General features: G+C 35.7%; 1 protein-coding gene across 2 annotated transcripts in view; it reads left to right on the top strand.

The window, feature by feature from the left end:
- The window catches only part of LOC101740017 (hemicentin-2), a 128,511-nt gene that overhangs the window by 52,031 nt on the left and 63,075 nt on the right, over positions 1-13,405 (top strand). Inside the window, exon 3 of one of the 2 annotated variants that reach the window (XM_038018495.2) lies at positions 6,833-7,029. In XM_038018495.2, the coding sequence (XP_037874423.1) occupies positions 6,833-7,029 (197 nt within the window). The remainder of the gene's footprint in view (positions 1-6,832; positions 7,030-13,405) is intronic. The other variant, XM_038018496.2, reaches the window with a different exon arrangement.

The raw sequence follows: 13,405 nt of genomic DNA, 5'->3' as shown, positions 1-13,405 counted from the left end.
GACAGCTAAACGTAATGTAGTCTATGGCAAATTATAGTAGAATTTTGAAGTTGACCGGTTGATGTGTTTGTTTCGAATTTCTATTTATTGTGTCGAGATAGGTAATCATTAAGAAAGCCTTGCCGCGACCAGCAGTATCAAATCTTTCCCGACGAAACCGTAATGTAACTAGGATTCGAAACATTGCGAGTGAAAGGACTGAAGAAGAACAAGAAAATACAATAATAATAATACCAGCTAAAATACATGGCCAATAAAGTATCATTAAAATACTTGCTATTTTAATTTATATTAATTATCCAAATAATAAATTGACCATGATAAAATCAAAAGTCTGCTCATCTATTGCCTCTAAGGCGGAACAAAGTTTGCCGGGTCACCTAGTTGCTTATAGAATAAATACACAAACATTATTTTTTCTTTCATAATATACATGTAAGATGACTTTCCGTTTATTATAATATCTATAGACTTGTAGCTCATTCTAAACTATTTAAATATCTTGAGGTCATCTTATTTAATTAGTCATGGAACTCTGCATAAATGCAGTAAATAGCCTGGAAAAAATGGCTCAATGAAAAACTTTGATATTGCTGACATCCCCGAGCGACGCTAATCACTCAGTATCAAGTGAGCTGTATACTAGAACGGCAATAAAAAAGTAGAGTTTTTTCTAAGTTAATACCAACCTGTTCTTTTAATCTGCCTAAGTCACTCGTTTGTCATACATTTGGGATCGAAGAATCAGACGGTCGTCTCTAAAGACTCAAGATTGTTGTTGTTTATAAATACGTTTTTTTTTTCTACCTAGCTGAGAGCTTTGAGAGGCTATTTCAGTGCAACCTTAACTAGTAGGTGAGCTCACGGGGCTCAAACCTGACGACGTTGCTAACACGAACCCTAGCAAGAGCCGTGCTTCGCAGAATCTACCACCGGACATACATACCCACATACATTACATAACCAGGCTTTATTTTTCACTTGTAATTCGTGTTTTCTGTATCTCTTAGTCACATGAATTGTCGAAGAGAATAAGATATGGGTTGCAGTTTAAGGGTAGGTTACATTGATATTTTATATTATTATTTTTTTTTTTTTTTTTTTATTGCTTGTATGTGTGGACGAGCTCACAGCCCACCTGGTGTTAAGTGGTTACTGGAGCCCATAGACATCTACAACGTAAATGCGCCACACACCTTGAGATATAGTTCTAAGGTCTCAGTATAGTCACAACGGCTGCCCCACCCTTCAAACCGAAACGCATTACTGCTTCACGGCAGAAATAGGCGGGGCGGTGGTACCCACCCGTGCGGACTCACAAGAGGTCCTACCACCAGTAATTACGCAAATTATAATTTTGCGGGTTTGATTTTTATTGCACGATGTTATTCCTTCACCGTTGAAGTCAATCGTGAACATTTATTGAGTACGTATTTCATTAGAAAAATTGGTACCCGCCAGCGAGATTCGAACACCAGTGCATCGCTCGATACGAATGCACCGGACGTCTTATCCTTTAGGCCACGACGACTTCGATTTATAATTTATAATAGGCAAGCAATTTTCCCATTCTAGCTAATAAACTGAGTAACATTCTTTCCTTAAGAGTAAAAATTTAAGGACAAAGAATTCACATAAACAATTACTAGATGATGACCGATCTTTGCTCGGCTTTTTTTATTATAACGCCATCTTGTTTTGTCTTTAAAGCAGTAAAAATAGTGTTATTATTCGCCAATAGATGTCGGGAAGAGTCATAAAGTTGAATATCGATAAAGTTGATTATTGAAAACACGAATAAAACAACATTTTCTGAAAATAAATCGTAGCTAAATCGATTTGTCGCCCCCGAAATCCCCTATATACTAAAATCTATGAAAATCGTTGGAGCCGTTTCCGAGATTCAGATTATAATAATATATATACAAGAATTGCTCGTTTAAAGGTATAAGATATCACCTTGATAACTGTTTCGTGAAGACCCGAAAGCTATGACCAGAACAATGCTTGTTTTACAAATGAAAGCAGATGCTGATGAGTGGTGCTGAAACGTGGACGTTTCTAAGAATATTTAATTTTGTAGTGAGCTTGGCAGGGTGGGGCGTGAAGTATTCGGTCTGAAAATTCTCGTTGAGCAATCTAATAAAACGAATTGCTTTCTTTACCGAGAAGTTTCGAGAAGTGTAGCGAAATTTTCAATATCTTTTTTCCGTCTGAACAGCCTATTCCGCCACTTTAGGCTTTTGTAGGATTGCCAAGTTTTAAATATATACACTGTCCTAAGAAATCTTAAAAAAGTATATAATATTTTAAGCAGCATTAAGGCTTATTGTTTGTTGTGAAGGCCAGATAAACGAAGCGGTCGCTGGTTTTCATTTTCAATAGTAAAGTACCGATTTTAGATTTCAAAATTGGTAGTCGTTGTGGCCTAAAAGATAAAACATACGGCGCATTCGTATCTAGCGATGCAACGGTGTTCGGATCCCGTAGGCTAGTACAAATTTTTCTAATGAAATACGTACTTAACAAATGTTCACGATCGACTTCCACGGTGAAGGAATAACATCGTGTAATAAAAATCAAACCCGCAAAATTATAATTTGTGACCGCATACAACACAACAGATGGTCTCCAAGCTACAAGAGTTTAGGTTGGAAGTTTACGTTCACGATGCTCAGCAAATTTTGCGCTGACAGACTTCTACTTTTTCTAAAGTTTGGATAACTTCTTGCCAGGGAAAAATTCGATATCCGATAGGCAGTTCAAAATCCCTTTGAAGAGATTTTTGACACCTGACTTCTTCAACAAGGCCAATAAAAAAAAAGCCGCCACTGCCACTGCGCTGTCAGAGATACATCGATACCATGAAAACATATTTTTAATGATAGAAATAAAAAAGTATTCATAGACTTTCATTTTCTGTATATTAAATAGCAGATTTCGTGTGTTAAGATCTAATATTTTAAAATATCTGGAATATTTAGTAAAGTGAAGATTTCGAATCGAAATATCGTTTTGTTTAAGATTGATTTATTAAAAATACCAGTCACGGTTTTGAAACTTTATTTCTAAAGCATCATCTGAATCTTTGTTTATTTAGCTGTTTCTTTGAATTTAGAACTTTCCTTATACAAAGATTTTCGTAATCAATGTAAAATTCAGATTTTGAACATTAAATTGTTAAGCCGTAACAAATGTACGCCGTACCAATTACTTTTAAGGTTTTTGTCTTGCTAATTAGAGTGTTTTAATATAGCCTCTCGTATCGCACATTATATTTAAGCTATAAAATGTATGTTTAGGCTTATTATGAACCTATATATCAAGCATTCTGTAACGGCTTCGTTAGACGTTTTCTTAGACGCTGATCATTCATATACAAAGACAAGCAATACCTTTTGTCAACTGATTTCTTTGTGTTGTAACGATTGACGTGGTCTATCAATAGGAAATAGAAGAAACAGTTTTTTTAGCTATTATTCGAAACAGTTTCTATAGCAAAACAAACGATAAAGTAATCATATTAAATAACCATATCGGTATTCCGTGATCACAAAAAATGTAGAGTATTCGATTCGATAATAAACGCGAGATTAGACCGTGAAAATAGTTTTACCTAAATATATTATTATTTAAATCTTGAGATGCCAGTGATTATAATCGTACTTCGACCATTAGATAATATGTTGTATATCACCAGCCTAAATATTGGGTGTCAACATTTTAATGAAAACACTCAACTATCCAATTTTGTATTCGATATTGTGGCTCTTTCACCATTCTTTCGGTACAACGGAAATGCTCCCGTATTGTATCGTCATGGCCGCTTTCAGTTTTATTTCCCTGCCTATTCGTTGGTAGTCTAAGGGGCTATTTCAGCTACGCAGTGGCGGGTGGGTTAGCCCATGGGGCTCAACTTGACAAAGTAACACTGACCCTGGCAAGAGCAATGCTTCGCTAAATATACCATATTTTTACTACTGGTAGGACCTCTTGTGAGTCCGCACGGGTAGGTACTACCACCTCGCTTATTTTCTGCCGTGAAGCAGTAATACGTTTCGGTTTGAAGAGCGGGGCAGTCGTTGTGACAATACTGAGACCTTAGAACTTATATCTCAAGGTGGGTGGCGCATTTATGTTGTAGATGTCTATGGGCCCCAGTAACCACTTAACACAAGGTGGGCTGTGAGCACGTCCACACATGTAAGCAGTAAAAAAAATATATCGGGATCGTGACTCACTTAGAAGATCCGACGAGAAACTCTGTGACTAAGTTTATAGTAGTATTAATAACTGCCTTAAGCTGTTATGCCTCCTTCGGTCAGTGCCCAATAACACAGCTCTGTTTCTTTAATTTCAACTCACCTTTATGATAAGTAGTGAGGCTTTCAATCGGAAACTTTTTGATGTTGATTTCTATGTCGGAGACGGTCGGGCAGGCGTTAGCACTACTTCTACTCCTAGCTTATAATTCTAGAATTTCACAAAACGATCTTCACACCCATGTAAAAAAATCTTCTAAAACATTTTACGGTGGATCAAACAATTCTGGTGAACTTCAAGCAGATACTTTCCATGACAACCCATATCAATTTCAATGTGTCGAAATATTTTCGTTGAAAGGGAAAGAAACATTCGGAGGCCTCTCGAGATGGACATCTGGAATGACAGAGGTTCGTCCCACTATCTTTTTGTTGGCTTCTCTCGAATGTAATAGTGTTTCTCTGTAATACGCGGAACTGGTCAAATGTAGAGATAAATAACATATTTTGTTGCTCCAAAATTGCGCTCTAGTATGAGTGCTGATTACAACGAGGCCCAAGAAAAGTTAGCGATGAGTGTTGCCATGTGGTGCTGTGACGATTCTCCCCCTAATGAATCCCATAATCGTCCACCTAATGAGGATACTGTAAAAACGGGTTGTCCGGATCGAAATTAAATATTCAAAGTGTTTATTCATTTACGAATAATATTATGAACGATCTTATTTCTTAAATATACTTCTTGCGCACAAGTAAATACAATCAGATGCAGAATAAATTGGCTATCGCAAAAATCTAGTTAAAGTTTATACTAAAACTATCCTCACAATGACTGCGCGCATCCATTGTCAGCATAATGTTTTTATTTTCATTCCCTTCCATAGGCAGAGTTTATGACCAGCTTACTGTTAAGCAGCAGTGATAAGTTTTTATGGAAAAGCAGTTGTTTGTTCTACTGTCGAATACTTACACGCAAATGAAGTCAAAAAGTATACAAGAAGTCTTTGTATTAAAGACTAACTAGTTAATGACCGAGCTTTGGTCGGTATTTTTTTTGATAAATTGTGTTTTTTAGAAATTATATTTAAATACGAATTACATAATAACATAGATAAAATTATGAAATTAATGAATGAATGAATGAATAATATTTTTCGATATTACCGACAGACTAATAAAAAAATATGATCTGGTTATTTAAAGAAAAAATCAAATTACTTATAAAGTTGATTATTGAAAATACGAATAAAACATTTTCTGAAAATAAATCGTAGCTATATCGATTTATCGCCCCCGAAATCCCCTGTATATTAAATTTTATGAAAATCGTTGGAGTCATTTCCGAGATATAAGATATATGAGTCGACTATTATCAAAGCCGGCAATCTGACTTTTGGACAATGATTGGTAAATCAGAAAAACGAATTATTGACTTTGTATTCCATTGGCAGTCACAAAACTCTTCGGAACGACATCTTAGATAAATAACAGGCTAACTATTAACCTTTATTTAATGCAGGTTTTGAACCGTATTCTTTGAAGGAGACGATTATATTCAAATCAATCTGTATTGACATATCAATAAAAGAAAATTGTCCAAATGCACAGATTACCACCTTTGATAATAGACGACTCATATATTTTAATTCACATGTATTTATATTGAAGGATCATAATATGAATGGTTCGATTCCAAAAACGGTGGTTAATGAAATTGTAGAGTGACAATTATTTGAACAAACGATATAATCAATACCATCTATAAATAATTTATATTAGGAAATATGCCATTACTAAAGCCATCGATAACGCAACGTAAATGTCATCATTCACTCTGGAACATCTTATCAGTCCCCTTTAGATTTGTAATAAGACTCGTCCTACCAAGCAAAACACAATGCCCTATTGATTCACGTCATCAATAAATAGAACTCCGGCATCTACTAATGCACGCTTGTAATAATATGCGATCCCGTCTTTTCGTTTAATTATAGCAATAGTGCATCAATTGCGGAATATTAAATTTATCTAACTGACTTCACTATAAAGAATTATTCCATACTAGCGGTCCGCTCCGGCTGCGCTCGGGTTTTTAACAAAAACTTCAACAATATTTGACGTTGTTTTATTTTTTTAAATAAAAGGACACTTATTGCGGCATATCTATAATAGTTAGACATATGCTGTCGCGACACTTTTTGTAAATAATAATGTGTTCTACAAAGTTGTAGTCAATATTTTATTCTATCATCAATAGTTTTCGCAGGGCACGCGATGTAAATAATATTTTAGGTAATTTTTTTACACCTTGGGTTATATTATTGGAGTTTTAGTAAGGTTCCCTCAATTTAAAAAAAAGAAAGTATAGCCTATGTCACTTGGGAATAAAGTAGCTTCTAAACAGTAAAAGAATTTTTCAAATCGGTTCGGTAATTTTGGAGCCTATTCAATACAAACAAACAAACAAATCTTTCCTCTTTATAATATTATTCTAGTATAGATAGATTAAATTGACCTCAACGATTCCAGAAATTTCTAGACGTAATAATCTAAAGATAATTTGCATTTAGCAGGCATATCGGCCGGCGAGGGCGGTGACGGCGAAGATTTGTCCGTGACTACGACAGTCGACTACAGCAATGTCACTGGCACTACAGAGTCTGTTGGGCAACCTTACTTCGACAACTCAACAAAGCGAGATTACACAGCAGCTGTAGGTCAGCCGGCTTATCTACACTGTCGGGTCAAGAACTTAGCTGACAGAGCGGTGAGTCATCTTCAAAAGATGTTTTCATGTTTTTGTCTACAAAAACGTTGACCCGGATTCAAGGTTTTTTTTATAGTGAACTGAACCTATCACTTCTAAATGGAAAGAGTTCATTTAACACAAACATAGTATGCTATCGTAATCTATCTATATATATATATATAAATATTAATCGCTGTTCGTTAGTCGCGCTAAAACTCGAAAACGGCTGGACCGATTTGGCTAATTTTGGTCTTCAATTATTTGTGGTAGTCCAGAGAAGGTTTAAAAGGTAGATAAATATGAAAGTTCTCGGAATTAAGTAAAAATAACAATTTTGTTTTCCCTTTGATGTCCCCCCGTCGGACGGATTCCTTTTATTTGTGTCTTTTATTTATCGATTGAGGCACTACGAAGTCTGCCGGGTCAACTAGTTTATTATAGATTTTCCGATCTAAGAAACACTGAAGAGAAATGTAGGAAACGAATACAAATTTTAGTTCATCAATAGTATCAATAATCCAACGTTAGATCATTTCGTTTTTAGTTTTTTTTAAATCGACAATGTAAATTTTAAATTTAACGTAGGTTCAATTTTTCTATATGACGAGAGAAGTTTTGATAGCTCGATAGATACATATTTAAATATTCATTGAACGTAAATGGTGTTGTTTATTGCAATAATGTTGTTTATATATTTTTGACTAAAGATTCTACTTTAAATAAATGTAATATATAAATGAAATCTGCTTTTTTAAATCATGCAGGCGCAAGGGTTCCCTTAAATAGCCTGCACGATTTCATCTTTAGTAAATAACATTTCACACAATGTTTATATTTAAAAAATATATATATACACCATTTATAAGAAATACCAATTTTATTTTCGTATTAATCATACTGATAACGAAAATCTTTTGAGAAAATCGCGACATCGTCCGAACCTTTTATGACAATGAATCATCTTTATAAAAATTATGATATTAAATAACGGGTTCTTACCACGATCATGTTTATCCGTAATCATGGCGCTTGCAACAGCGTCAAAATATCGAGAACTTAGTAAACGTAACGATCATGGTAAAATGTAGATTGCCGGTAATATTTAAGCTTGTAGTCGTCGTGGCCTAACGGATAAGACGTCCGGTGCATTCGTGTCGAGCGATGCACCGGTGTTCGAATCCCGCAGGCGGGTACCAATTTTTCAAATGAAATACGTACTCAACAAATGTTCACGAATGACTTCCACAGTGAAGGAATAACATCGTGTAATAAAAATGAAACCCGCAAAATTATAATTTGCGTAATTACTGGTGGTAGGACCTCTTGTGAGTCCGCGCGGGTGGGTACCACCACCCTGCCTATTTCTGCCGTGATGCAGTAATGCGTTTCGGTTTGAAGGGTGGGGCAGCCGTCGTTACTATACTTGAGACCTTAGAACTTGTATCTCAAGGTGGGTGGCGCATTTACGTAGTGGATGTCTATGGGCTCCAGTAACCACTTAACATCAGGTGGGCTGTGAGCTCGTCCACCCATCTAAGCAATAAAAAAAAATAAAAAAGCTTATTGCTAATGAATCGCCATGCTTATTAACAACTGATTAAATTCGATAAAAACTTGGGGTAGCCCATTTCAACTATCAAATTATGCGGCAGCAATGGTGGATTCAATGCACCATACCAGAAACCTTCCCAAAACACCAAACTTCAACTCGACTAACAACGACAAAATTTCTATAGGTACCTACTTAAAATTTTACTATAGCATTTTAAAAAGTAATGAACACATATATTCACAAAGATTCATTTTTGTGCTTATACATACTTCACTATACGTACAGTAATTAAGTCTAAAGACAAAATAATCTAAATCAATTAATAATTTCAGTCACACGAATTATGTAGGGCAAACAGTAACGCTTAAAATCAAATTATCATCAAGCAAAATTATGCTTTAATCTGATAAAGTAAAGGACTATCATTCTATAAAATAACACTCGCATGGAAAACACGTAGCGCCCGTGAAGATTAAAGAAAGTGTCATTGTGTAAGTAAGTAATTACCTACTTTATCGAAATGAGCGACTACGTTTTGTGTGAAGTGAAAGTTTGCAAGAAACGGCGAGATAAGGGAAAGTCATTTATTTTAATGAAAAATGTAAGACGGCATTACGACGTAACCCGGGGACTTTTTTTTACCACGCATTAGATTGAGTTTTTCAAGGAATTAAGGTGGCTTACAAACATTTTATTTAAAAGTAGAATGAAATCACGTTTTTGTCATATTCATCGTCAAACTAAAAGACAAGAAGGCGTTTGGAATTTGCTACAAGAACACATAATGTGGTCGTCGTGGCGTAACGGATAAGACGTCCGGTGCATTCGTGTTGAAGCGATGCACCGGTGTTCGAATCCCGCAGGCGGGTACCAATTTTTCTAATGAAATACGTACTCAACTAATGTTCACGATTGACTTCCACGGTGAAGGAATAACATCGTGTAATAAAAATGAAACCCGCAAAAAAATTATAATTTGCGTAATTACTGGTGGTAGGACCTCTTGTGAGTCCGCACGGGTAGGTACCACCGCTCCGCCTATTTCTGCCGTGAAGCAGTAATGCGTTTCAGTTTGAAGGGTGGGGCAGCCGTTGTGACTATACTGAGACCTTAGAACTATATCTCAAGGTGTGTGGCGCATTTACGTTGTAGATGTCTATGGGCTCTAGTAACCACTTAACATCAGGTGGGCTGTGAGCTCGTCCACACATCTAAGCAATAAAAAAAAAAAATACATAAGATAAGGGTGATTGTTACTTGAAAAAAAAAAACAGAACGAGGATTGTTAGGCTTTATTTATTGAAATACTCTTAATTTTGTTGTGCTTTGCATTTGTGGATTACAAGAAAGCCTTCGCTTTGATTGAGACTTGGGCTGTACTGTAGACTCTTTAATGGAACCAAGGAGACTTCTGATACACCGGTATAGCCAAGTTTTTGTGCGGAAATGCTACTGTCAGTCCGATTATAGTACAACTGCTTAGTAACTTTAATAATATAATACAATTCGCGCAAATACTATAAATACTATAATAGAAATAAGTGGGATACGATAATTAATTAAGTGAAAAAATTTATAAAAGCCTCATGAAGAAGTAATGTAATCACAAAGTATTTAAAACTGATATTTCCATTCCAAGGGGAGCTCATGCCGATTATGCAGGAGCGAAATTTGTTTCCTTATAAAAAAATTCAATTTGAATTCAAAGTGTCTCATAAATAGCACTCTGAAAAGAAAGAATACATTTTCCGTAGGTACCTAATTGCTTATTTAGGTACTTGATTCGTTTATTATTTTTATTCAATACGTTAGAATACTCGAATTTAAACAGTAATATTACCTACTCATTGAGCTTGGATCGTCTTTATAAATGCTTTTTAATCTATAGTTATATATAAATGAATTGCTGTTCGTAAGTCTCGCTAAAACTCGAGAACGGCTGGACCGATTTGGCTAATTTTGGTCTTCAATTATTTATGGAAGTCCAGAGAAGGTTTAAAAGGTGAAAAAATATGAAAATGATATGAAAACAAACAATTTTGTTTTTCCTTAGCTGTGTCCCCTTGATGTTTTATTTATCGATTGAGGCACTACGAAGTCTGCCGGGTCAACTAGTTTAATAATATATTTTTACGTGCGTATTCTCAGTGTACAATAAGAATTTTCTAAAATTTAACTATACAAGCATGGTTTTCTCTTGTGTTATTAATATTGAAAAGCAAAGGTACATCCGAACCTCGATTTGAGCACACTTCGGTCAACATTGGAACCGAAAATCTAGATACAGGAATCACGAATCACTAGATCAACAAGACTGTCAATTAAATTAGAAAATGACGCAGTTTATTTTAATATTATAAATGCAAAAGATTGCATGTTACGATTTAAGTTACTCGACCACACAAAAATAACGGCAGACTTGTATGAAATGTTGCTAAAGTTATGGTTTACTACCTGGATTAACACATATTGTCTTATGCGACCTGACTCGGGCAATGTAGACTAAATTTTCTACAGTAAATACGGACGTATACTCATTAGTTCGTCTGTTGGTACAACTCGACTGGTAGTTTGTGGACAAGTGAATGACACAAGCAACATTAGACCTCAGTAAAAAGCAATAAGGTTTAATGGCACGATTAGTTTAATATATATAGTACTACGAATAAATTTTTTTTAATATAATTTTCCAGGTTGAAAAAATGCTTAAATTGTGACACAAAATAAATCTTTATTATTCTTGGATGTACTTTATAGTACAGGCGTTATTATAAATATGTGTTGTTTGTTTTAATAAATAATTAATAATAATGTACTAATTGTTAGAGATCGATTTAAATTTATTTGAACAGGCTGTCGTGGGTCACGTTGACTCACGTGATGTGAATATCTTTTTAGGCTTTTGCAGAGCAAAATGCTCCCAAATGAAACCTTTCACTGTACGCATATTTGCCGGTGACGTGACAGATCGCTTATTGTCTTGTAATTATTGTATTAAAGATATATTACTTTGAACGAATCTTCTTCTGACATGGAGTAATTCGCACTAGCTCAATAATTAATATATATCATAAACGATTTATTTTAAACTAAAAAAAGTTATTTATAAATTTATACTTACTAAGAAATTTAATTTTATTTAATCAATCATTTTAAAAATAAAAATAAAATAATATGAATATCGATGTAAACCATGTCGATTAGTCAGCTAAAGTACAAAATAATATGAATATCGATGTCAGCCATGTCGATAAGTCGGCTAAAGTACAAAAAAATAAACAATAAAAATGTTGCCCGGAAAAAAAACTGTAAGAGTAAATCTGTTGTTATTTTGTTAAAAACATGGCTTAATCTGGGCAAAAAATTTATGTCCAACATTACAGAGCAGGCATTAAACATAATACTCCTGTCGTTGACCCAACTCAGCCGAAACGGTAAACAACGCTTTTATTCAATTTACTTCAAGTAGTACTATATTATTTAACTGGCGAGTCACAGGGCTTATATTATTATATTCTGTTGCATAGACAGGCGATAGAGCTCACGGCGCATCCGATGTTAAAAACGTCATAGATGTCACAATGCGAATGCTGCTATTGAACATGAGTTCTAAATTTCAATTCTATTCCGATGGTGGATGATTACCGTGTATCATGGAAGTAAGCAATGCCAAGGACATAGCCCAGCCGTTGCCTGCTCATAAGTACTTTCCACACAATCTTAGTATGTAGAAGCATGTCTTAGCGCTCGGGAAACAACGCACAGGGAAACTCATTCCAAAGACAGATGATTCTTCTTCCTATTCGTACACTCTTGACAGAGTAGTCATGGTCATGCATCAGTCGGATCCTGCGATACCGCTGCTCTCGCGATGCGGCGTCATGTGGCAAGCCAGATGGTACATGGCAGGAAAGATCTCTAGTAGCGCACTGTAGATGAACGCAGTGGTTCTAGGTAATTTGGATGAACTCTATATGATGGGATCATCTCAAACAATTCTTCAGAGCACTCCTCACGGAACATACGGTACAAAATACAGAGGGAACCGAAGTCACTCCGCAGAACCAAAGGCTCCAAACGATCTGTGAGAATGGGATTACTGACATTCCGAATAGCCCTCTTCTGTATGGAATCAAATGGAAGTAGCTGGTATTTGGGAGCTCCGGCTCAGATGTGAGAGCAATGCTGGAGTAATCCACCCGAGGCCGGACTTATGCTTTGTAAAGAACAACTTTTGTACAAACTTGTAGTACCTACCGATTTTGTTACTAATTTGCAAAATTATATTTTTTGCGTTTGAATGCAACTTTATTACGTTACTTGTAATGAAGTTGCATTCAAACGCCTTTCATAAAATTTACGTGGCAATTTCGAAAAATAGGGCTTACCCCGTTTCAAGATGACCAGCAGTAATATAGTCCGAAAACCAAATCCAATGGCATCTGCTATGTTAACTAGTGAATTGCTACGCATATTATTACGGGGAACGCTCCTTTATTTATTAGACAGTGGTCTTTGTTTTCTATAGCATCTTCTGAGTCGGTCTCTTCATTACTAAAGGTCGTGTCTAATTTGAAATCGATGCGCAATGCTTCCCCACGTCTTCCTGTCCTCGGTGGTCTTTATAGCCTCGGTTATTGGCAGGCCTGTAAGCGTTTTTACCAGATCAGACTAGCGGGTAGGTGAGCATCCGCGTGATCTTCTCCCGCTAACCTAACCAACTACCATCAGCTTATCTAAATTATCGGGGCCTCAGCGAGCGATGTGACCGAAGTACGTGACAATACGTTGGAAGCAGATAGCGGCTTAATCTATAGCATAAGGCTTACTAATATCTCAGTC

The sequence above is a fragment of the Bombyx mori genome, chromosome 21, assembly GCF_030269925.1.
Source record: "Bombyx mori chromosome 21, ASM3026992v2".
NCBI lineage: Eukaryota > Metazoa > Arthropoda > Insecta > Lepidoptera > Bombycidae > Bombyx > Bombyx mori.
The sequence above is the reverse complement of the archived record's forward strand: the minus strand, read 5'-3'. Positions and strand labels throughout refer to the sequence as shown.